At 47.0% G+C, this 23319-nt stretch overlaps 1 protein-coding gene across 2 annotated transcripts in view; it reads left to right on the top strand.

Annotated features, from left to right (window-relative positions):
* The window catches only part of ADAM12 (ADAM metallopeptidase domain 12), a 2697358-nt gene that overhangs the window by 2527535 nt on the left and 146504 nt on the right, over positions 1 to 23319 (top strand). The window contains exon 21 of one of the 2 annotated variants that reach the window (XM_069239710.1): positions 3174 to 3329. The exons of the other annotated variant lie outside the window; for it this stretch is intronic. Coding sequence (XP_069095811.1) covers positions 3174 to 3329 — 156 coding nt within the window. The remainder of the gene's footprint in view (positions 1 to 3173; positions 3330 to 23319) is intronic. 2 annotated transcript variants of the gene reach the window in all.

Raw genomic sequence — 23319 nt, 5'->3', positions numbered from 1 at the left:
GTAAATATTCTGGCTAGTTGACCAATACTTATCAGAGGCTATTTTGGACATAAATATTTATTGACAATTTTGATATGTCATTGCATTTTTTACGGGGGTTTGGTTGGTGTCACTGTGACTTGTTGCTCTGCATTGGTGTGTACATATTGGGGGTGGGGGGTTGCATATGTGTGTGCCCGTAACCTTTCGTCCTCCCCCCTCCCGTGTGTCGTAGGTGCTGTACTCACCGTTGACGTCTGCGCCGGAGTTCGTACTCGTGGTAGATGAGCAGGTAGACGAGAGCAGATATGATGTTCAATTCGGGTTCCATGCTGTCCTCCGTACTCGTGGAGTGCGTAGAGGTGAGCGTTTTCACATTCGTAGTCTGTTTTTATCAGCGGGGCTCCCGCCCCGGAAAAGGTGGCGGATTGGTGGGTCATGATAGTGTGGGCGGTACATTGTCTGCCGCCTGGCTGTTGGGGGTGACCGCTGCGCTGTTTGTCGGTCCCGCCGTGGCGGTCGGAGTGTTAAAGTGGCGGGCTGTGTTGGCGGTTCCCGCCAGGGTCAGAATTCCATTTTTTGGACCGCCGGCCTGTTGGCGGTTTGGCCGCCGCTTTATCACCGACCGCCAGGGTTAGAATCACCCCCATTGTCACGAAACAAACTGATTAATGCCCAGGGCAATGGATGGTGTGGGCTCAATTGCATTTATTATTGTTTGTGAAAAGGTGAAGTTTTGCTATGAAGGTTACCTCAGCCTTTACACTATCAACATGGGGGGTGGTCTTTTGGGCACCCAGAGTTTGATTACAAGGGAATGTGGCAGGAGTAGCAGCAACAGAAACGATTATTACTGGCAGCTGTTTTAAACAAGCATTTACAATGCAACGGGTCTCGCATTTGCTCATGTTAGAGCTGATAGTGTTGTAAACTCCTAACCCGACTTTTCACCTATCGGCAAAAGTGCATTTATGTACGTAACCCGAAGAAGTGCAATTAACTATGTAAAGCGCTTGACTTCTGCCAAGCGAAATCGTGCTAGTAAATTAGAGAAAAAGTAGTCCACGAGCCAGACAGAAAACAGCGAGCCTCGCGTGTTTTCTGTACTAGGTCGATGTGCTCGAGGAGGGCTAGCCACCGGAAAAGGCATGACGTATGCATGCCTTCGACTAATGAAAGCAAGCAGATTTTATTAGGCAAGCCCACAAACCAATGAAAAACACTGACGTGACGTCGACAGGGCTCCGAGCCCTTTTCTAAACCTTAAAGCGTCTTGCTGCGATACACATGTGCGAGCGCATGCAACGCAGGCTCGACCCTAATAAACAAGCGTGTACAATGCAACGGGTCTCCGTTTGCTCATGTTAGAGCTGATAGCGTTGTAAACTCCTAACCCGACTTTTTACCTATCGACAAAAGTGCATTTATGTACATAACCCGAAAAAGTGCAATTAACTATGTAAAGCACTCGACTTCTGCCAAGCGAAATCGCGCTAGTAAATTAGAGAAAAAGTAGTCCACGAGCTGGACAGAAAACAGCGAGCCTCGCATGTTTTCTGTACTTGGTCAATGCGCTCGAGGAGGGCCAGCCACCGGAATAGGCATGACGTATGCATGCCTTTGACTAATGAAAGCAAGCAGATTTTATTCTGCAAGCCCACGAACCAATGAAAAACACTGACGTGACGTCGACTGGGCTCCGAGCCCTTTTCTAAACCCTAAAGCGTCTCGCTGTGATACACATGCGCGAGCGCATGCAACGCCGGCTCGACCCTAAAAAATGTTGATCTCTGGCAGTGCTGACAAGAAGAAAGGGGAAGGAGCCTGAGAGCAGCGGACTCTGACCCAAAAGCCTTTCACGCAGTATGTCCCGAGGCCCTCTTTCTGATGAATCGAATGCCACATCCACCCTGGAGTTAGGGTGGTTAATGGGTGTTTTCATTGCCAATATGCGTGTGCTTTAATGTTTTCTGTGTGAGACAGGAAAACAGCACCTTGGGGGCACCCAAAAATACACGTTACAGGAAACATAGCTAGAGCCTGTTCCAGTTTTCCCAGCTCCCCAGAAACTCCGTACTGGTGCTTCCAGGAGGAAATGGCAGGGGAGTTTTTTTCCAGACCACGATGGCCAGGAGATTCCTGGCCCACTGTAACGGTTCAGCTTCAGAAGCAACAAGCGAAGTAGCAGCGGGCAGTAGCTGCTACAAATGACACGCAGCATAGAGCTCGAGTCCCAGCCCATGCGCTTGTTCTTGAAAGGTCCTCCTGGACAGCTCCTCCGAGCAGATATCAACATGTGGATGGCAGGCAACGGGAATCACCTAGAGGACTATTTTAGAAGGGCGGATTGGCTACCTTCCGTGCCTGGGTTCTCTTTGCCTCAGGCATCACAGATCTAAGGACTCGTGCCAGAGGCTGTTCACGGTTGCATACCTCCATAGCAATAAACAGGGCTCTCCTCCGCCCTCTTGCTTTAGGCGTGGCCTCCTCTCAGAATGGAGTCAGGAGGTTCCGATCCTCATCCTTCTCCGGTGTACTACGAGGTTCACCGCTATTCTGCCTGCTCTTCAGGATTTACATGCACCCCTGGCCCAACTCCAAAAGAAGTATCAGGTCAACATCCAAATGCACGCTGGCAATGCTCAAACCTATTTACAGCTGGAAAATGGGTCTACAAGCCAGGTCAATATCTGGACAACATCCTGGATAAATATTTTGTTTTGTCCTTCAAAAATGGTCATAATTATAGTACATTTCATTGAAAGCTCATTTTTCTGCAGGATAAAAAAACAGAGAAGCATAACCACCAAAAATAATACAGCAGTTGTTACACATATAACCTTCCACTGATATAGAACCATGAAAACGCATACCATCTAATATATGATTTTAGGATTCGCACGCCAAACGTAAAGAGACATATTTACAACAGCAATGTAATCAAAGTGGGAACAGTGCCAGTCCTCCCGCTTCGTTTTCTGCTATAATAAACTAACATACCTTTTATATAATACGGAATTTAATTTCATCTTTGTTTTAGAGAGGTCTGGATCTTTCAAATTGGCTGTCAAAATTGAATTTGATATTGTTGAAAGCTCCTAGTTTTGATTATTAACAATGGTTCAACAAAGGAGAGATGTGAAAGAAAATCATAAACACTTTATGATTGTCTTTTTTTGTCTTAAACTTCACAGGATGGTGAAACAAGAAGACTAGCACCTTACAAGCGCACTGAAATCAGCCATCCAGTAAGGATAATTGACATACCACAGTCACGTACACCACAATACGCCTTAAAGCATGTGCCTCCAAGGTCCGTTTCATTGAACCCATCATTTGGAAAGTCCCAGGTAATACGGAATAGTTAATCATCTTTACAACTGTCATCACCATTATCAAACTCATTCCCGCCACTCTAGGGTAGGGAAGTATGGATGAAATGTGGCATACTGGGGTGTTTAACCAAAGCGTAGATGAGAAAGCAAAATATTAATTTGGTCCAACAAGCTTAGCTTCTCTGAATTGTCTTCAGGCTTTGATATTAGCAATGATCCATTGCTTCCAGAAAAAAGTGTGAATGGCAAACGTTTCTATTGAGCATGAGTAGTGCTTGCTTAGCACCTTTAAGTACTGGCTTGAGTTATGTTCAGAGTTAAATATTACGAAGATTCGGGAAGAACCAGATATTACATACTATTCTTAGTGGTACATTAGTGCCTCCAACGAACTAAATAGAATATGGACATGCATTATCCTCTGGAACAGTATTTTAGTATCAGTTCTTATTGTCAAAATACTCTTTTCATCTGGATGCCAAACATCTGCAAAACGCAACTGTTACATGGCACACTTAATAAGAATGTAATCATCGCCAAACGTCTTCAATATAGCTTGCTTTTAAAGTGCATCTCAAAACATCACCAATTGTTTTAATATGTCAGCATTAGTATAGCACCATTCTGTCTCAAATCCTAAAGAACTCCTGATCAAACTTTCATTCCTGATAACTCCCATCTATGTTGTCCGGCAACGTACACTCCTATCAGTTTCTAATGTAACCACCTTTGAGAGTAAATGAAAGCTCCTCCCTGCTTCCTTCATCCATTTGAGATAACCTACCCTCACCAGATATTCAAGTTGACAAGCAAGATACCTTTAAGAAGGTAGGCATTTTTTTCAGAAATTCTTTCTGGATTCCATATTTCTAGCTAACAAACCTCTTTAGGGACAGCATTCAAATGGAAGCTCCTTCACCATAGAAATTATCAAGGCATCTGCCATTCATGTTACACTCAGTTTTGACGGAAAACAGTTTTTATAGAAAACAAACCATGGGAAATGTAGGTCATGGAAAAATGCCATCACCAGGTAGATATGGATATGCACCTTGTAAATAATTAATGCAGTGCCTTGTACAGACAGAAACAACTATCAATACACTCGGGACATTCCTTACAGTACTGAGCACTATAACCTCCAGCCAATGTTTGGTGGGATTTTGTCAGGTAAAACTGGTTGATCAAAGTAGGGACATAAACCAGTGAAACTGGTTACCAAGACTGATCATCTAGACCTCAAATTACCTAGTCCTGCACCTGTTTTGAATCTAATCCCTGTCAGGCATCTAATTCAGGAAACTATTCATGAGCATTAGTGAATTGTAGGTTCTTTATGCAGATTTAGTCATCTAGGCATGGAACACAAGGAGGCTGGTCCATCTCTACACCCAATAGGTGCTTGGCTTTTAAAATTCTAAAGGGATCAATAAACTGTGATTTAGGATTATCTTGATGTTTAAAGGTTGTATTCAGTTTAAACCTTTGTTAAAAAATTATTTGCCTTTAAGAGAATTGTTGCCGATTCCTCCTGCATGCTAGTCTGCAGATAATGAGCAGAACAGTGGATTGATCATATCATGATGATGTAATAGAGGTCTGTAGCCCGCTAATGTGCTGCCATTTGACTGGGTGTGGGGCTTACACCCACAATGAAGGCAGTCATTTTACGTGATGTCCGATACTGCTAAAGATTACGCTTTCTACTATACCATACCAGCACACAAGAAATTATTGAAAATGTAGACTCCTATCAGTGACAGTCTGAATTAATGAGCAGGGCTGTGAAATGCCCATTCGTTTGGGGAAGTGTGCAGACTTGTTACATTTGATCAGACTAGTCATCCACTCCTAAGCAAGTTGTCCATATGTTTTACCTTCCCAGTGGTCAGGTGGACATGTGCAAGCTGTGTCGATCCTCAACGAATGGAGGGCTTAGGAACAACTGTAACTGAGAGCCTTTTTAATTCTGCAGCATCAGCCTCCAACCATCTCCAGTTCAAAGATGAGAACTGTGACTACACCTATTGATATGCCTTCTGGAGAGGATACACTTAATGTCACTTCCTTCTCCACAAATTTGAACAAAAATAAATAACAGCCATCCAGCCTGGATTATAATAAGAGAGTCTCAACTGGATAATAACATGATACATCTTAGTCAAGAGCAACGCAGAAAGCAGGACCAACAGCTTACCAGAGACTTCACATGTTAAGAGGAGGAAGGAACGCTCCATGTGCTGCCAGTCGCTCCTACCTTGTTCAGTGTGTGTGGCAGGAGCGTCCTCATCACCTGGATTGTTTCGGGGTCTCAGCATTCATATTCACCCAGAGGGCACTTCCACAAGCCACTAGAGTGTCAGACATTATGAGTGACAGTGGGACTGCAGAAATCAGTGTGGTGCATTGAAGGTCAAAACTGGGCTTTTTTGTTGCCAAATGAATGCCAGGAATTCCAAAAAAGGAGTGTGGAGAAACTACTCCTCCAAAAGGATCGTCTTTCCCAGGATGTTATCTAACGTTCCCAATCCAAGATGAAGGAGTATTTTCCTGTATTGTCAGTTCCTGTTTGAATCATATATAAAGGAAGCAATCAAGAGAGGAAAATGTGTTGCAACACAATTATTCCCTGCTTTTTCGTTCCACTCTCCGTCCCTTTGCTACTATTTTTGTCTTACAGTTTTGCTTCTTGCAGACGGAACTTCTACTAGACTCTCCTCCTGGATATCTATTCTCTTTGCTAATGTCAAGGGGTATTTGTTGCCTTGATAATCCCTTTAGTATGAATTTTCATCTCCAAACAAGACTGTTTTTTTGTTTACCCTTTGTGATTTCTTCATCATGAGACCCTCTTAAAAAACACAACACCTTTCACATACACTATTTTGTGCATGGTGGCACCGTGGCTAATGGGAGGGATGCTATGTTCTCAGAATATCAAGAAGGTGACTCAAAAGACCATCTCTGCGTCCAGTTTTTGAACTCTGCCTTTTATGATACAAGGGCAATCCGAATATAAGGTTAAAGAAATTGGTGATTCTCAGATGTTTTGTGTAATTTTAAATTTCTGATCCACAGGAAAGAATATCTTTCTAGCAGTGAGTGTTCTCTGCATGTTTTTTCTTCAGTAAAGCTCCCCTGTTAGTCCACGTTTTTTCAACAGCACTCTGACAGGCCCATAGTTTTAGAGGAGCCATGCTGTTATATCTGTTCAGAGAGCTTAAGAGAGATTAAAAGCATTCAAGAGAAAACCATGTGCTTCTTGTGCAAACCAGGTAGCATGTTGCCGGACTACCCGCTCAGCTTGTTGTTAAGTGTCCTCACTGCCTAGACCAAATTTGCATTTCTGAGTTCACATCACAAGGAGGACTATTTTAGAGACCTGTGAAGCACTGGGGCGAAGTATAGCAGCGAAACTGCAAACTTTTGATGAGTGGACAAGCCTTAAAACATCCCTTTGCAAGATGGTGGTCTGTTCAGAGAACTCCACCTGAAATTCCTAAACCATGATGAAGTAGAGCAAGGGTCTCCGATAGGTACCTCAGCAACTACTGATACGTTGCCATTACCCTGGAAGTAGCTCCCTGAAGTGCAGTCCAGCACAGTATGTAATGCAGAGGGGTCTAGCTACATTGAATAAGACAGGGCTACACATGTCCGGATGCTTATAGTAGCAGCCAGCCTAACCAATGTCAGGGCCACACGCTTACACACAAACACACAATGTGACAACCTTCAAGATTTGCAGCATAGCCACCTGCCTCCACTCTCAATTTTGCAAAGTCATATGAATATTTGTCATTTTTTAGGGCCCACTCTATTAGTCATGCAGCATGTGAGAAAACGTTCAGATGTTCTTTCCCCAAAAATGCTTTTAGCAAAAATGAAAAGGGCTTATTTGATAGAAAATGTATATTTTGAGAAAGTGATATATACTGATGTTTGAAAATAAAATGATTGAACATTTCAAACGTGCTCTTTCAATGATAATCTGTGGTGTGTTTGGGAGACTTATAGCTGTTAGTATTTCCTTTGTGCAAGTGGCCACTTGTTGCTGTGGCTATTATTTCATTAGTCGCCTGGAGGCCTTTTATACTGATGAAGTCTATCACAAAAATGAATTTTACACCATGAAAGGGTGCGCAGGGGAAGATGCGATTATATGTTTTTATTTGTTGTATTGTGCTATATGCAAAAAACAATAATTTTAAATATTGTTTTGGCAAAGTATTGTAGCAGAATATTGGCAACCACTATCATGAAGGTCGTTATATGTTCTTTTTTTAAAACAAACTTATATTAAGTTTAGGCAAACAAAAGGGAATACATGGCTCGTACTGTAGACATAGCAATGAAAAAACCCTTCGTTTGGCCATCACGGATGTGTACATCATCAACTGAGACATTAGAAATTGGGGTAACACAGCACACACTATATATCAGCAAGAGATGGTCAGGGTATACATAGAACGTGTGTTGCAGTATTGCCAATATACTAATAATTAAAACTTAGTAGCTCTAACTAATCCCCCACCCAACCAGCCTTCTGCCACAAGGAACTCTTGGAAAAGAGTGACAATATGAGTTTCCTGGGGAGGAACGGAGACAAAGCACAGCATAATAGGTCGACCAAGTGCTCACCCCAGCATCAGGACGACACAAAACTACAGCTCTGTGAGGAGCCAGGAGGGAGATCGAGGCAAGCTCTTCTCCTAACCCCCTGTCACCTAACTACCGTCCATGTGGGACTTAAATGTTTCCAGTAGGCTATCCCACACTGAAGCTATGGGTTGTTTGCGGAGTTCACAATATTCCTCCCTACGCAGTGCATATCCCTCAGCCATCCCTCAGTGTACAACCTCCTCCTGCCAGCTGGCCATAGGGGGTCTCTGGAGGATTTCCAGCATCTAGTAATCGCTTGACAAGTAGAAACACCAAGTCTACAAAACGTGGCATTGTATTGGAGGTCTGGGGGCATGGAAACAGACCCAGTAGGCAGTGCTCTGCTGTGTTCCAGTGGAGGATCCCTGCTAGTTTCGGCGGGGCGGAGTGAACATCCGCCTCGTGCAACCTCACGTAAAGGCACTCCCAGAGCATATGTAACAAGTCCGTGGGGTGTGCATGACATCTGAGGCAGTACGGAGGTACTGCAGGAAATAGTTTATGCAGTTTCTGGGGTATGAAGTATGCCCTGTGTAGCAGTGAGAATTGAATGAATTTGAACTGAGAATTGCAGGGGATCAAACTAGGATATTCGAGGAGGAAGCACCACTCCTTGTCGTGCAGGCCGTGACCTAGATCTTCCTTCCAACGAGCACTTAGAGGAGCCAATGAGGTGTGCAGGTGTGTGCACAGGCCTTTATATAACCATTTTACCAGGTGCCTACCTGTGCCCATTTCATACATTGCCTGGAATGTGTTTCTGGTTCTGACCCCGCTGGCACCCAATGTGTGCGAACATAGTGGGAGATGTTGGCAGGGATCAAAAACAGGGAGTCAGACAGTCCATGGCTCATAATAAAGCTTTGGTGTAGCATGAGTTCCCCGTCTGCTAACATGTCACCCAGTGTACATATCCCTGATTCCCAGGGTTCCAACCGGTGGGATGTAAGAGGATCCATTGGGGTTGGCAGCCCATGGAGTGGTATGCTAGGGGCATAACATGTTGGGGCAGTTGTGTATTTAAGAGCCTTTTTCCAATATTTCAGTGTGTTAGTCAGTAATGATGGTAGGCGGGGGGGATGAGGAAGACGTGGGGGGAGGAGGCCAGAGGCGCACAATGCACCCAGAACCATTAATGTATACAAACTTACCTTACGTAGTGTTCGCAGAGTGTAGTAAATCTCTGTTAGGGGTAAGCCTACCAGCCAATAGGATAACAACCGTAATTGACCCACGTAACAGTAAGCCTATAAGTCAGGGGCGCCCAACCCACCCTCCTCCAGTGGAAGCTGCAATTTGGATAGGCCTTCTCTGCTTCTACCCATACCCATACCAAAGTAAAAAGCAGCCTGAAGTAAACCGTGAGAACCACTACTATATGAAGGGGCAGCATTACCGTTTTGGAGAGTGCCTTACGCCCTGCCATGGAGAGGGGTAATGTCATTCAGTCATTCAATCAGTTATTTTTGAGCGTCCTACTCACCTATAGCGTCTCAAGGCGCTGTGGGATATGTCCTCAAGGTTCAGTTGAAGAGCCAGGTCTTGAGGTCCTTCCTGAATTGAGGTAGCAATGGTGACTGTCTGAGGTAGAGATGTAAGGAGTTCCAACCTTTTGCAGCCAGGTAGGTGAACGATCTTCCACCAGCCGAGGACTTCTTTATGAGGGGTACAGTGGCAAGCGACTGCTGAGAGGAGCAGAGAGGTCTGGAACGGGAGTACCAGGTGATACATTGGTTGAGGTAGCTGGGTCTGATATTCTGGAGTGCTCTGTAGGCATGTACAAGGAATTTGAAGGTGATCCTCTTCTCGACGGGGGAGCCAGTGGAGATTGCTCAGGTGTCCTGTGATGTTTTCTCAGGGGGGGATGTTCAGGACAAGTCTGGCGGCGGCGTTCTGGATTTGTTGCAGCTTGCTCAGATTCTTCTTGGTGGTTCTGGCATAGAGGGCATTGCCATAGTCCAGTCTGCTTGTGATCAAGTTGTGTGCCATGATTTTGCGACAGTCGCTTGGTATCCATCTGAAAATCTTTTGTAAGAGTCTGAGAGTGTGGAAGCAGGTGGATGAGGGTTGACCTGTCTGGTCATGGTGAGCGCTGTGTCAAGGACACCGCTGAGGTATCTTGCGTGTGGTGGGGGTCTGCTGAGTGATGAGGTCCACCAGGAGTCATCCCAGGCTGAGGAGGATGGTCCCAGGATGAGGATTTCGGTCTTGTCGGAGTTCAGTTTAAGGTAGCTCTCCTTCATCCAGGCGGCGACTGCTTCCTTACAGTCTTTGAAATTCTTCTTGGCTGTTGAGGGGTTTTGGGTCAGGGAGATGATCAGCGGGGTGTTATCTGTGTAGGAGACGATGTTTATATAGTAGTTTCTAATGACTGGGGTGAGCGGGATCATGTAGATATTGAACAGCATGTGTATCATGTCCCCCAGTGTTCCCACCCGGTAGGAAAAAGCATGGGATTTGGCATGTTAAACGCAAAGGCCAGAAATTTCGCCTAACTTACTGTTAGACTTTTCATCCTTGGCGTGGTCTCCCTTAACTTTTTGCCTCTGTTCCCCAGGTTGTTGATGTGTGCTGGACTCTGATTTTGCTGTTTTTGTTACTCTGGGCACTTTACCACTGCTAACCAGTGCTAAAGTGCAAGTGCTCCTGTTTAAATTGTATGTAAGTGGTTCATCCATGATTGGCATATTTGAATTACTAGTAAGTCCCTAGTAATGTGCACTAGAGGTGCCAGGGCCTGTAAATCAAATGCTACTAGTGGGCCTGCAGCACTGGTTGTGCCACCCACATAAGTAGCTCTGTAATCATGTCTCAGACCTGCCCCTGCAGTGTCTGTATGTGTATTTGTACACTGTAAATTCGACTTGGCAAGTGTACCCATTTGCCAGGCCTAAACCTTCCCTTTCCTTACATGTAAGGCACCCCTAAGGTAGGCCCTAGGTAGCCCCAAGGGCAGGGTGCAGTGTATGGATAAGGTAGGACATATAGTAATGTGGTTTATATGTCCTGACAGTGAAATACTGCCAATTTCGTTTTCACTGTTGCAAGGTCTGTCTCTCTCTCATAGGATAATATGGGGGCTACCTTTAAATATGATTAAAGTGTAGATTCCCCTAGAGAGTAGATGGACATGTGGAGTTTGGGATCCCTGAACTCACAATTTAAAAATACATCTTTTAGTAAAGTTGATTTTAAGATTGTGCGTTTGGAAATGCCACTTTTAGAAAGTGAGCATTTTCTTGCTTAAACCATTCTGTGACTCTGCCTGGTTTGTGGATTCCCTGTCTGGGTCAGTTTGACAGTTGGGTTGTTTTTCACCTCACACCAGACAGTGACACAAAGGGAGCTGGGGTGTGATCTGCATTTCCTGATTAGCCATCTCTGCTAGGAGGGAGGGGTGGAGTGGTCACTCTCATCTGAAAGGACTGTGCCTGCCTCTGACAATGCTGTCTCCAGCCCCCTGGTGTGTGTCTGAGGCCTTGCCTGGGCAAGGCAGGATTTCACAAGAAGGTGTGAGTCCCCTTTGAAGAAAGGTGACTTCAAAGACTAAAATGGGTATAAGAAGGGCACCCAAACTTACAAACTTTAGAAACACTTCTGGAATCAAGAGGAACCTCTGCCTGGAGAAGAGCTGATCGCTGAGGAACAAGTGCTGCCCTGCCTGTGACTGTGCTTTGTGGAGCTTTCCTGCAGTGCTGCTTCTGCCAGAGTAAGAGGGCAAAGACTGGACTTTGTGTGCCTTCCATCTTGAAGAAGAAATCTCCAAGGGCTTGATGTAGAGCTTGCCTCCTGTTGTTGAAGTCTCAGGGATAGCAAAGACTTCTTCCTGCCAGCACCTGGAGTCTCTGGAGAGACCCCTACTCTGCTCTGTGGTGCCCTTCCAGTTCCTGGGACCCTGAAAGGAGAGGCTGGCAGCCTAAGGACAAAAATACACGCACCGAGCACCGTGCGGAGAAAAGATCGACGCGAATCCGATCGCGGCTGAGAAAACGACGCGACGCCGGTTCCGCAGCTGAGAAACGACGCCGCAGGAAACGCGACCGAAAAACCGACGCCCGGAGCAGGAGAAACGACGCGCAGCATCGCTGACGGAGGCTGAGAAATCGCACCCTGCGCCGCGGGACTTTCGGATCGTCGTGTGGCTGGCTTTTTCAACGCGCACCGCCGTGCCGAGTTGTTTTCGACGCACACAGCCGTGCAGGGTTACTTTCGACGCACACCGCCCGTGCGGGGTTATTTTTGACGCAAACCAGGTACATTTTCACGCTAGCAGCGCTAGTGTGGTGTTACAACTACCTAAAGACTCTTTTTTTATTTTAAACCTTTAAAAAATCATAACTTGACTTGTGTATGTTGGATTTTTGTCGTTTTGGTCTTGTTTTGTCTAGATAAATATTTCCTATTTTTCTAAACTGGTGTTGTGTCATTTTGTAGTGTTTTCATTAAGTTACTGTGTGTGTTGGTACAAATACTTTACACCTAGCACTCTGAGGTTAAGCCTACTGCTCTGCCAAGCTACCAAGGGGGTAAGCAGGGGTTAGCTGAGGGTGATTCTCTTTTATCCTAACTAGAGTGAGGGTCCTTGCTTGAACAGGGGGTAACCAGACTGTCAACCAAAGACCCCATTTCTAACATTGGTGGCAGCGGTGGGATCTGGACTTGTATTTGTACTTGACATACAGTAATTAAGTGTACACTACTGTTTTGATCTCAGACCACTACGTGACCACATACTACTAGTCTTGTGATTTTTGTTTTTTTACTTGGACTGTTTTTCTCTGCATTCAGTTTCTTTTTTTTTCGCTGATCCCGTGATTGACTTTTCTGGAACTTCATTTGAGAACTTGCTTTTCTGTTTTTGGAACTGTGCATATTTTTTTAACCTCTCATCATGTCTCAGTCTGGAGATGCCCTAGCTGAAGCTGCTTTTGACTTGGAGAAATTGGAGAGCTACAAAGTGGCTCAGTTGAAGCAGTTTTGTAGTAATGTTGGCTGTCCCATTAAGAGCTCATCCAAGAAGGATGAGCTGCAAAAGGCGCTGAGGGCCTGGGTGACAGCCAAAGCAGCTGAGGGGCACACAGATGAGGAGCCAGAGGGGGAAGAGGAGTTGCAAGTCACTCACACTGATGTAGTGGGTGGGCCTGCTATGTCTCAGGGGAGAATCTCCAGGGCAGGTAGCAGTGTGTCCTCCAAGAGTCTGACACCTGGAGAGTTACAGGACAGACAGGCAGAGAGGGAGTACCAGTTGGAGCTAAAAAAGCTCAGTCTAGAGATGGAACAGAGGAAGCTGGCCCTGGAGGAAAGGAAGATAAACATGGCTCATGAGCTCAGTTTAAAAGAGATTGATCAGAGGAGTCAGTCCAGTAGGGATGGTGGCAGCAATTCTACAGTGCAGCCTGAGAGAAGGGTACACATCCCAAAAGACCTTGTGAGGGATTAGAAGAGGGAGGATGATATCTACTTGTGGTTCAAGGGCTATGAGTCAGCTCTCCACATGAACCTGGTCCCTGAAGCTCATTGGGGGGCAGCCCTGTGGAAGCATTTTGAGGCAGAGGGGAGGGACACACTGACGGCCTTAGGGGATGCTCAGAGTCTCACCTACCCTGCCATGAAGGAGGCCTTACTTACCAGGTATGGTCTCACCCCTGAGCAGTACAAGGAGAAGTTTAGATCCTACAAGAGAAAGGAATCCCAAACATGGTTGGAATGTGTTGATTCTTGTTGCAGGTCACTGGATGGTTGGGTGAAGGGCAGTAAGGTAAACACGTATGAGGGGCTTTACAATTTAATTGCTTGGGAGCACTTGTACAGTTTATGTTTTCCAGAGCTGCGCCAGCACCTCATTGACAGCAAGCTGACTGACCCCAGGAAGCTTGCACAGGAAGCGGACCGCTGGGAGAGCACCAGGGTCCAAAAGAGGTATGGGGGAGACCACGCCAAGGGTGGGCAGGGTCCCTCTCAGAAGAAAGGGGGGGGTAAGGGCAAACAGGATGAGTTCTCTAAAGGGCCCCAAACTGATTCCCAGGGTAAGGATTCCCAACCCCCCAGTGAAAAGAAGCCATGGTTCTCCAAAGGGAAGCCAATGGCAGGTGGTCCCCTACGTAAGTGCTATTCATGTGACCAGGTGGGTCATGTGAGGGGGGACCCCAAATGCCCCAAAAGTACACCGGCACCCACTGGTGCACCGTCCCAGGGTTTGGCCAGTGTAGCGCTTGGGGAGGAGTTGGTTTCAGGTGGGTGGGAACCAGCAGAAATGACCCTTGTCTCACTAGGGGACAGTGAGATGGTCCAGAGAAACCTAGTGCCTGATAACACTAAGAAGTACAGGCAATGGGTGACCATCAATGGACAGAGGGTGGAGGCTCTAAGAGACACAGGAGCCAGTGTGACTACAGTGAGGAGTCACCTGGTGTCTGAAGAGCAGATTGATCCCCGGGTACTTCACCAAGTAGTTGCAGTAGATAACTCTGAGCGCCTCTGCAGAGTGGCGCAGGTTCCCTTTGAATGGGGGGGGGTCTCAGGTTCCTGGAAAGTAGCTGTGAGTCCAACCATGCCTGTTGATTGTTTGCTAGGCAACGACCTGGAAGATTCCCCTTGGAAGGAGGTGGAACACAGGTCTCACTTGGAGATGTTGGGTCTGCCTGGGTGGGTATGCGTATCCACCCGGTCTATGGCAGCCAATCAGGGTAGTCAAGAGCCCCTGGAGCCTGAAACAGTGGCCCAGGGGACCGCCAAGAAGAGGAAAGGCAGGAGGCGCGGGAAACCCGCCCCAGAAGTTCCCACGGTCCGGGAGGAGGCAGAGCCTGAGGGTGATGCCCCGGAACCTACAGGGGAACAGGTGGCTGAACTGGGGGAGGTCCCTGAGCTGTCGCAGTGGCAGCAGGAAGGGGGACCCACCAGGGAAGTATTCTGCACAGCGCAGAAGGAGTGCCCTACTCTTGAGGGACTGCGGCAGCAGGCTGCAGCCCAGGCGGCTGGCGGGGCGCCAGGTACTCACCTGATTTATTGGGAGGATGGCCTCCTGTATAGTGAGCCTAAGGTTCCTGAGCCGGGGTCAGCTCGTATGCTGGTGGTACCCCAGGGCTTCAGGACCTTCCTACTGGGTTTGGCTCATGATGTGCCTTTGGCAGGACATCTAGGGCAGGACAAGACCTATAAGAGGCTTGTCTCCCACTTTTACTGGCCCTTGATGAACAAGCAGTCAGCTGCTTATTGTAGATCTTGTCAGACTTGTCAGGCAAGTGGCAAGAGTGGGGGGAAATGCAAAGCTCCCCTCCAACCTTTACCGGTAGTCAGTACTCCCTTTGAAAGGGTAGGAATTGACATTGTGGGGCCTCTGGATCCCAAGACAGCCATGGGCAACAGGTTCATCCTGGTCTTGGTGGACCATGCCACACGGTACCCAGAAGCTATTCCTCTAAGGACGGTCACCGCCCCCGTGGTGGGACGTGCCTTGATGGGGGTTTTTACCCGCATGGGGTTCCCCAAGGAGGTAGTATCTGATAGGGGTACAAACTTCATATCCACTTATATGAAGTCTCTGTGGAAGGTGTGTGGGGTAACCTACAAGTTCACCACCCCTTACCACCCCCAAAGTAATGGTCTGGTTGAGAGATTCAACCGCACCTTGAAAGGCATGATTCAGGGCCTGTCAGAGCCCTTGAGGCGTAAGTGGGACGTCCTCTTGCCATGCCTTCTGTTCGCTTACAGGGAGGTGCCTCAAAAGGGACTTGGCTTTAGCCCCTTTGAGCTCATCTATGGCCACCCTGTGAGGGGACCGCTCAGTCTGGTGAAGGAGGCTTTGGAGAAAGCTCCTAGTAAACCACCCCAGGATGTATTTAGCTACATGCTGGCACTAAGAAACCAGACTGCCCGCTTCAGGAGTCTCGCTCAGGAGAACCTGGAAGCAAGCCAGGAGGACATGAAACGGTGGTACGACCAGAATGCCACTCTGGTTGAGTTTCAGCCTGGACAAAAAGTGTGGGTCATGGCACCAGTGGAGCCTAGGGCTCTCCAAGATAAGTGGACTGGGCCTTTTGAGGTGGTGGAAAGAAAGAGCGAGGTCACCTATCTGGTAGACTTGCAATCCCCCAGGAACCCCTTGAGGGTCCTACATGTCAACCGCCTCAAACCACACTTTGAGCGAACTGAGCTATCCATGCTCCTAGCGACAGATGACGGGGTGGAGGAAGAGAGTGAGCCTCTTCCTGACCTCCTGTCTGCAGGAGAGAAAGATGGGTCTGTGGAGGGAGTGATCCTCTCCCCCTCCCTGACTGAGGAACAGCAGAGGGACTGTCGCCACGTGCTGGGACAGTTCGCCTCACTGTTTTCCCTGATCCCAGGAGTCACACACCTGTGCACACATGATGTGGACACTGGGGACAGTACACCTGTTAAACATAAGGTTTACAGGGTGACTGACAGGGTGAGGGCTTGCATTAAGGAGGAAGTCTCCAAAATGTTAGCCCTAAGGGTTATTGAGCACTCCAGCAGTCCTTGGGCCAGCCCAGTGGTCTTGGTCCCAAAGGCTACTGCTCCTGGTGCCACTCCAGAACTTAGGTTCTGTGTGGACTACCGGGGTCTCAATGCGGTCAGCAAGACTGACGCACACCCCATCCCCCGAGCTGATGAGCTCATTGATCGGTTAGGAGCTGCCAAGTACCTCAGTACGTTTGATTTAACATCTGGGTACTGGCAGATTGCCTTAACTGAAGGGGCAAAGGAGAGGTCAGCATTCTCTACCCCCGATGGGCACTTCCACTTCAATGTGATGCCCTTTGGGATGAAGAATGCCCCTGCCACCTTTCAGAGGTTGGTCAACCAGGTGTTGGCAGGACTGGATGAGTTCAGTGCCGCCTACCTGGATGACATTGCTGTGTTTAGTTCCACATGGGAGGAACACCTGCAACACCTCTGGAGAGTGTTAGAGGCCCTGCAGAAGGCAGGCCTCACTATTAAGGCGAGCAAGTGCCAAATAGGGCAGGGTTCTGTTGTGTACTTAGGACACCAGGTGGGGAGTGGCCAGGTGGCACCCCTACAGCCTAAGATTGACACGATTCTGGCTTGGGAGCCTCCCAAGACCCAGACTGAAGTGAGAGCCTTTTTAGGTCTCACAGGATACTATCGGAGGTTCGTTAAGGGATATGGTACCATTGTTACCCCCTTAACTGAGTTGACTTCTAAGAAGCAACCCAAGAAAGTGATCTGGACAGAGGCTTGCCAGAACGCTTTTGATGCCCTGAAGGCTGCCATGTGCACAGCACCTGTGCTGAAGGCACCTGACTACTCCACGGAGTTTGTTGTACAGACAGACGCCTCAGAGCATGGTATTGGAGCAGTACTCTCACAGCTGAATGAAGAGGGCCTAGATCAACCCGTAGCCTTCATTAGCAGGAGGTTACTACCCAGGGAACGTAGGTGGAGTGCCATAGAACGTGAAGCGTTTGCTGTGGTCTGGGCACTGAAGAAGCTAAGACCCTACTTGTTTGGGACTCACTTCCGAGTTCAGACCGACCACAGACCCCTCAGATGGTTAATGCAGATGAGGGGTGAGAACCCAAAACTGTTGAGGTGGTCCATTTCCCTACAGGGGATGGACTTTACGGTGGAACATCGACCCGGTACAGAGCACGCCAATGCTGATGGTCTGTCCAGGTTCTTCCGCCTTAGTGATGAGAACTCCCATGAGGTTGGGTAGTTGCTCCCCACTTTTAGCTGGGGGGGACACGTGTTAGACTTTTCATCCTTGGCGTGGTCTCCCTTAACTTTTTGCCTCTGTTCCCCAGGTTGTTGATGTGTGCTGGACTCTGATTTTGCTGTTTTTGTTACTCTGGGCACTTTACCACTGCTAACCAGTGCTAAAGTGCAAGTGCTCCTGTTTAAATTGTATGTAAGTGGTTCATCCATGATTGGCATATTTGAATGACTAGTAAGTCCCTAGTAATGTGCACTAGAGGTGCCAGGGCCTGTAAATCAAATGCTACTAGTGGGCCTGCAGCACTGGTTGTGCCACCCACATAAGTAGCTCTGTAATCATGTCTCAGACCTGCCCCTGCAGTGTCTGTATGTGTATTTTTACACTGTAAATTCGACTTGGCAAGTGTACCCACTTGCCAGGCCTAAACCTTCCCTTTCCTTACATGTAAGGCACCCCTAAGGTAGGCCCTAGGTAGCCCCAAGGGCAGGGTGCAGTGTATGGATAAGGTAGGACATATAGTAATGTGGTTTATATGTCCTGACAGTGAAATACTGCCAATTTCGTTTTCACTGTTGCAAGGTCTGTCTCTCTCTCATAGGATAATATGGGGGCTACCTTTAAATATGATTAAAGTGTAGATTCCCCTAGAGAGTAGATGGACATGTGGAGTTTGGGATCCCTGAACTCACAATTTAAAAATACATCTTTTAGTAAAGTTGATTTTAAGATTGTGCGTTTGGAAATGCCACTTTTAGAAAGTGAGCATTTTCTTGCTTAAACCATTCTGTGACTCTGCCTGGTTTGTGGATTCCCTGTCTGGGTCAGTTTGACAGTTGGGTTGTTTTTCACCTCACACCAGACAGTGACACAAAGGGAGCTGGGGTGTGATCTGCATTTCCTGATTAGCCATCTCTGCTAGGAGGGAGGGGTGGAGTGGTCACTCTCATCTGAAAGGACTGTGCCTGCCTCTGACAATGCTGTCTCCAGCCCCCTGGTGTGTGTCTGAGGCCTTGCCTGGGCAAGGCAGGATTTCACAAGAAGGTGTGAGTCCCCTTTGAAGAAAGGTGACTTCAAAGACTAAAATGGGTATAAGAAGGGCACCCAAACTTACAAACTTTAGAAACACTTCTGGAATCAAGAGGAACCTCTGCCTGGAGAAGAGCTGATCGCTGAGGAACAAGTGCTGCCCTGCCTGTGACTGTGCTTTGTGGAGCTTTCCTGCAGTGCTGCTTCTGCCAGAGTAAGAGGGCAAAGACTGGACTTTGTGTGCCTTCCATCTTGAAGAAGAAATCTCCAAGGGCTTGATGTAGAGCTTGCCTCCTGTTGTTGAAGTCTCAGGGATAGCAAAGACTTCTTCCTGCCAGCACCTGGAGTCTCTGGAGAGACCCCTACTCTGCTCTGTGGTGCCCTTCCAGTTCCTGGGACCCTGAAAGGAGAGGCTGGCAGCCTAAGGACAAAAATATACGCACCGAGCACCGTGCGGAGAAAAGATCGACGCGAATCCGATCGCGGCTGAGAAAACGACGCGACGCCGGTTCCGCAGCTGAGAAACGACGCCGCAGGAAACGCGACCGAAAAACCGACGCCCGGAGCAGGAGAAACGACGCGCAGCATCGCTGACGGAGGCTGAGAAATCGCACCCTGCGCCGCGGGACTTTCGGATCGTCGTGTGGCTGGCTTTTTCAACGCGCACCGCCGTGCCGAGTTGTTTTCGACGCACACAGCCGTGCAGGGTTACTTTCGACGCACACCGCCCGTGCGGGGTTATTTTTGACGCAAACCAGGTACATTTTCACGCTAGCAGCGCTAGTGTGGTGTTACAACTACCTAAAGACTCTTTTTTTATTTTAAACCTTTAAAAAATCATAACTTGACTTGTGTATGTTGGATTTTTGTCGTTTTGGTCTTGTTTTGTCTAGATAAATATTTCCTATTTTTCTAAACTGGTGTTGTGTCATTTTGTAGTGTTTTCATTAAGTTACTGTGTGTGTTGGTACAAATACTTTACACCTAGCACTCTGAGGTTAAGCCTACTGCTCTGCCAAGCTACCAAGGGGGTAAGCAGGGGTTAGCTGAGGGTGATTCTCTTTTATCCTAACTAGAGTGAGGGTCCTTGCTTGAACAGGGGGTAACCAGACTGTCAACCAAAGACCCCATTTCTAACACTTACCAAGTAGGGTAGCAAGGGGCATAAGATCCCTAGTCTGGTCACAGACGTATATTATCATATCATCCGCATACATGGAAATGGCGTTTTGTTGCAGACCATGTGCTATACACTGGTCTCCTGCCATCTGTCTGATGTTCTGTGCTAGAGGATCCATTGCTAGCATAAGAGGACTGGAGACAGGGGGCATCCCTATCTAGTGCTGCGGTGTATTAAGTATGGGGGAGGAATATGTGAGCGCATCCATGCTCTTGCAGTGTGATCTCTGTTTAGGAGTCTGAACCAGCTAATGTTGGCCGGAGTCATCCCAGAGTATCAAACGCCTGCTGGAGGTCGAGAGAGAGGCATCCTGCAGTGGGATAATGGGCCTTCGCCACTTCCATGACCTGGTATAGATGCAAAATATTTAAGGAGGTACTATGGCGTGGAACAAACCCGTTTTGATCTGTGTGGATCAAGTACGGCAGAATAATGAGCAGAGCCTCGCCAGCACCTTGCTCAATATCATGAATTTGGTTGTTAGTAAGGATAGAGGCCTGTAAGAGGAGATATCTTTTGGATCGAGGCCAGGTTTAAGCAAGGACGTATCTAGTGCTTGGCAAACTGTAGGCGGAAGGAAGCCAGTCTCCAGGGACTTCTTGTATAATGTTTCTAGGTGGGACAGCAAATGGGAGGTGAAAGTGGCATAAAATTTGACTATGAAGCCATCCAGTGCAGGAGTCTTGCAGTGGGGGAGTTCAGACATTGCACTGTGGATTTCATCTTACGTCAGAGGGGCCTGTAACTCTCCCCGGAGGTAGCAATGGCAGTAAAGGGTGGGGGGAGGCGAGGGCTATATAGGCAAACACAATAATCCCTTAATACCTCATCAATATCTTCTTGAGTGCTGCAGTGGATATGAGAGGATGGGACTCAGGGATGTGGAATTCCTATCGCCCGGGACATCTTGTTTGGGGTCAAGGGCAACAGGTTTTTATGTTTACTTTGTCCTTGGGACAAGTAGGCCCAACCCCCTGCAGCACAAACCCTTTGGCTGCCTGTTTACAGAGAGTTGAACTCTCTGCAGTTGAGGTAATGTGTTTCCAAAAGATAATGCTGTTCGAACTTGTATTTATGGTTCATTATTTGAAAGCCTTCATTATTAGGGTGCGTGCTGTAAATAAATGTTTTAAGGTCACACTTCACTACTGACGTTGGTTCCAGTACAAAAAAAAACATGTACACACATAATTGAAAAGTTTAGGCTAAGAGCCTAAATATAATGCTCCCAGAATGCTCTCTGATTATATGCAAATGAAGTGTCATTTAGTAAAATGTGTTGATGCATGCTAGTATTTCCCAAAAATATTTCTAATGGAAAATCAGTGTAACCATTTTCAACACGATTATGGGAAGTATGAAAATAAACAAACACTGACAAAGCCAACTGATCTGACTTATTTTTATAAGTCTTTTAAGTTTCATCAATGCGTGTCTTGTTTTGACATGGCTTTTGTAACACTTTATTGTTGGAGCTACCAGGCCCTCAACATTGTAACAAACATTGGCAAAACCCCCCCAAAATGTTTTTGAACTCTTAAAGCACACGTTGCCACCAGCGGCACAAAAAAGGCCCCGCAGCCGCCCTCCAGGGGGCCCCATCAGCACAGCACCTGCCCTGAGCGAGTCTGGAGAGGGGGCTCCTCCATGTTCTTTGCAAAGGGGCACCCTCCAGTTTCGTTACGTCACTGATTGCCACTGTAGTTCCTGACACTGAACAAAACTACTTTGTGTGGCAATATGCTCCTTGTGGAAGAGAAGAATGCGATCACTCACAGTAAAGCCAGCCGAAAGAGAGAGAAATAGAAGTTTAATAAAAACAAAATGTCTTTGTTAACACCAGACCTAATTAGGGACCAAGACCCACATGTAGGTAGCTTTTTGCATGTCGCAAACAGCGACTTTCGCTGTTTGCGACGTGCAAAAAGCACATTGCGATGCACAAGCCCAGTTTTGCGATTCAGTAACCTGGTTACCGAATCACAAAACGGGTTTGCGACTCGCAATTAGTAAGGGGTGTTCCCTTCCTAATTGCAACTCGCAGTGCAATGTAGGATTGTTTTGTGAACGCGGGCGCAAACCAATCGCAGTTTGCACCTATTTCAAATGAGTGCTAACACTTTTGCAAAAGGGAAGGGATCCCCATGGGACCCCTTTCCCATTGTGAATGTCACTAAACATTTTTTCAGAGCAAGCAGTGGTCCTGTGGACCACTGCCTGCTCTGAAAAAATGAAACGAAAACGTTTCATTTTTCGTTTTTGTTATGCATCTCGTTTTCCTTTAAGGAAAACGGGCTGCATTACAAAAAAAAAAAAAAAAAACTGCTTTATTGAAAAGCAGTCACAGACATGGTCGTCTGCTGTCTCCAGCAGGCCACCATTCGTGAGGGGGTCGCAAATTGCGACCCACCTCATGACTATTTATGATGTGGGCATTTGCGAAGCCCTGGCGAATCACAGATGGTGTCAAGGACACCATCCTACATTCGGATTTGCGACTCGCAATTTGCAGGTCACAAATCTGAACCTACCTACTTGTGGCCCCAAATTCTTAAAGAAAGTCACAAAAGTGCACCCATGGTATATGTCGTACCCCTATAAAATATTTGTGAACTGTATTTTAGCGTGGGTAAATACGATGTGTAGATTTTCTCATTTGCAAGTTCATTTTCCCTCCAGCCACTTTCTTCCCAACCCTGGAAGAAGTTCTAATTCTGCCATTGTCAGGAGTATATGTCCAACCTTTCTTCTTATGGGAAAATATTAGAGAGAAGCTGGTAAAAATCTTTAAAATATGCAAGTTAGTAGGTTTGCAGACTCAAAGGCATTCCAGCCCTGGAACTATTGCTTACTGCTTCCTCCAGCCCCAGTATGCAGATCTGCAGAAAGGTGGCAAAATAAGGAAATTGCTACAGTAGGGATTGAAACTCCAAGTATTCAAGCCCTACTATGGTAGTAGCCCTGGCATAATCAGAGAGGCTATTAATTGCTGCCATAATTTGTTGCCACACTACATGGCACCAAAGGGACAAGTAGATCTTTTTATAGGACAAGTAGATTTGAGAAGCAACCTGTCCCCTGGACAAGTAGATATTTTAATAAATTCCACACCCCTGGGACTACGGGATAATTGCGGGTGAATCATATGCGCTATGGGCTCTCCCCCTTGGTCACCTTTAGGATGTAATCTTTAGGTGTATGAACTATAACTGGTTACCAGCATGCGCTTCAACAATTCCGCATATTAAATGCAATATTTCTGGAGATTGTCCACGCTAAAGTTGTCATGGGCTGTCTAGCGTCAAGTACCCCAAGTCATGTTTCAGCATGTTTGATGTCGCTCAGCACAGAATGTCGTGCCCCCACTACATTTTATATGACTACTTTGAAGACCTCCACCATATACCAGCAGGGAAGAGATAGTGACAGTGTTTTTTGCA

This window comes from Pleurodeles waltl, chromosome 6 (assembly GCF_031143425.1).
Source record: "Pleurodeles waltl isolate 20211129_DDA chromosome 6, aPleWal1.hap1.20221129, whole genome shotgun sequence".
Lineage (NCBI taxonomy): Eukaryota > Metazoa > Chordata > Amphibia > Caudata > Salamandridae > Pleurodeles > Pleurodeles waltl.
This window is presented reverse-complemented; position numbering and strand designations above follow the sequence as displayed.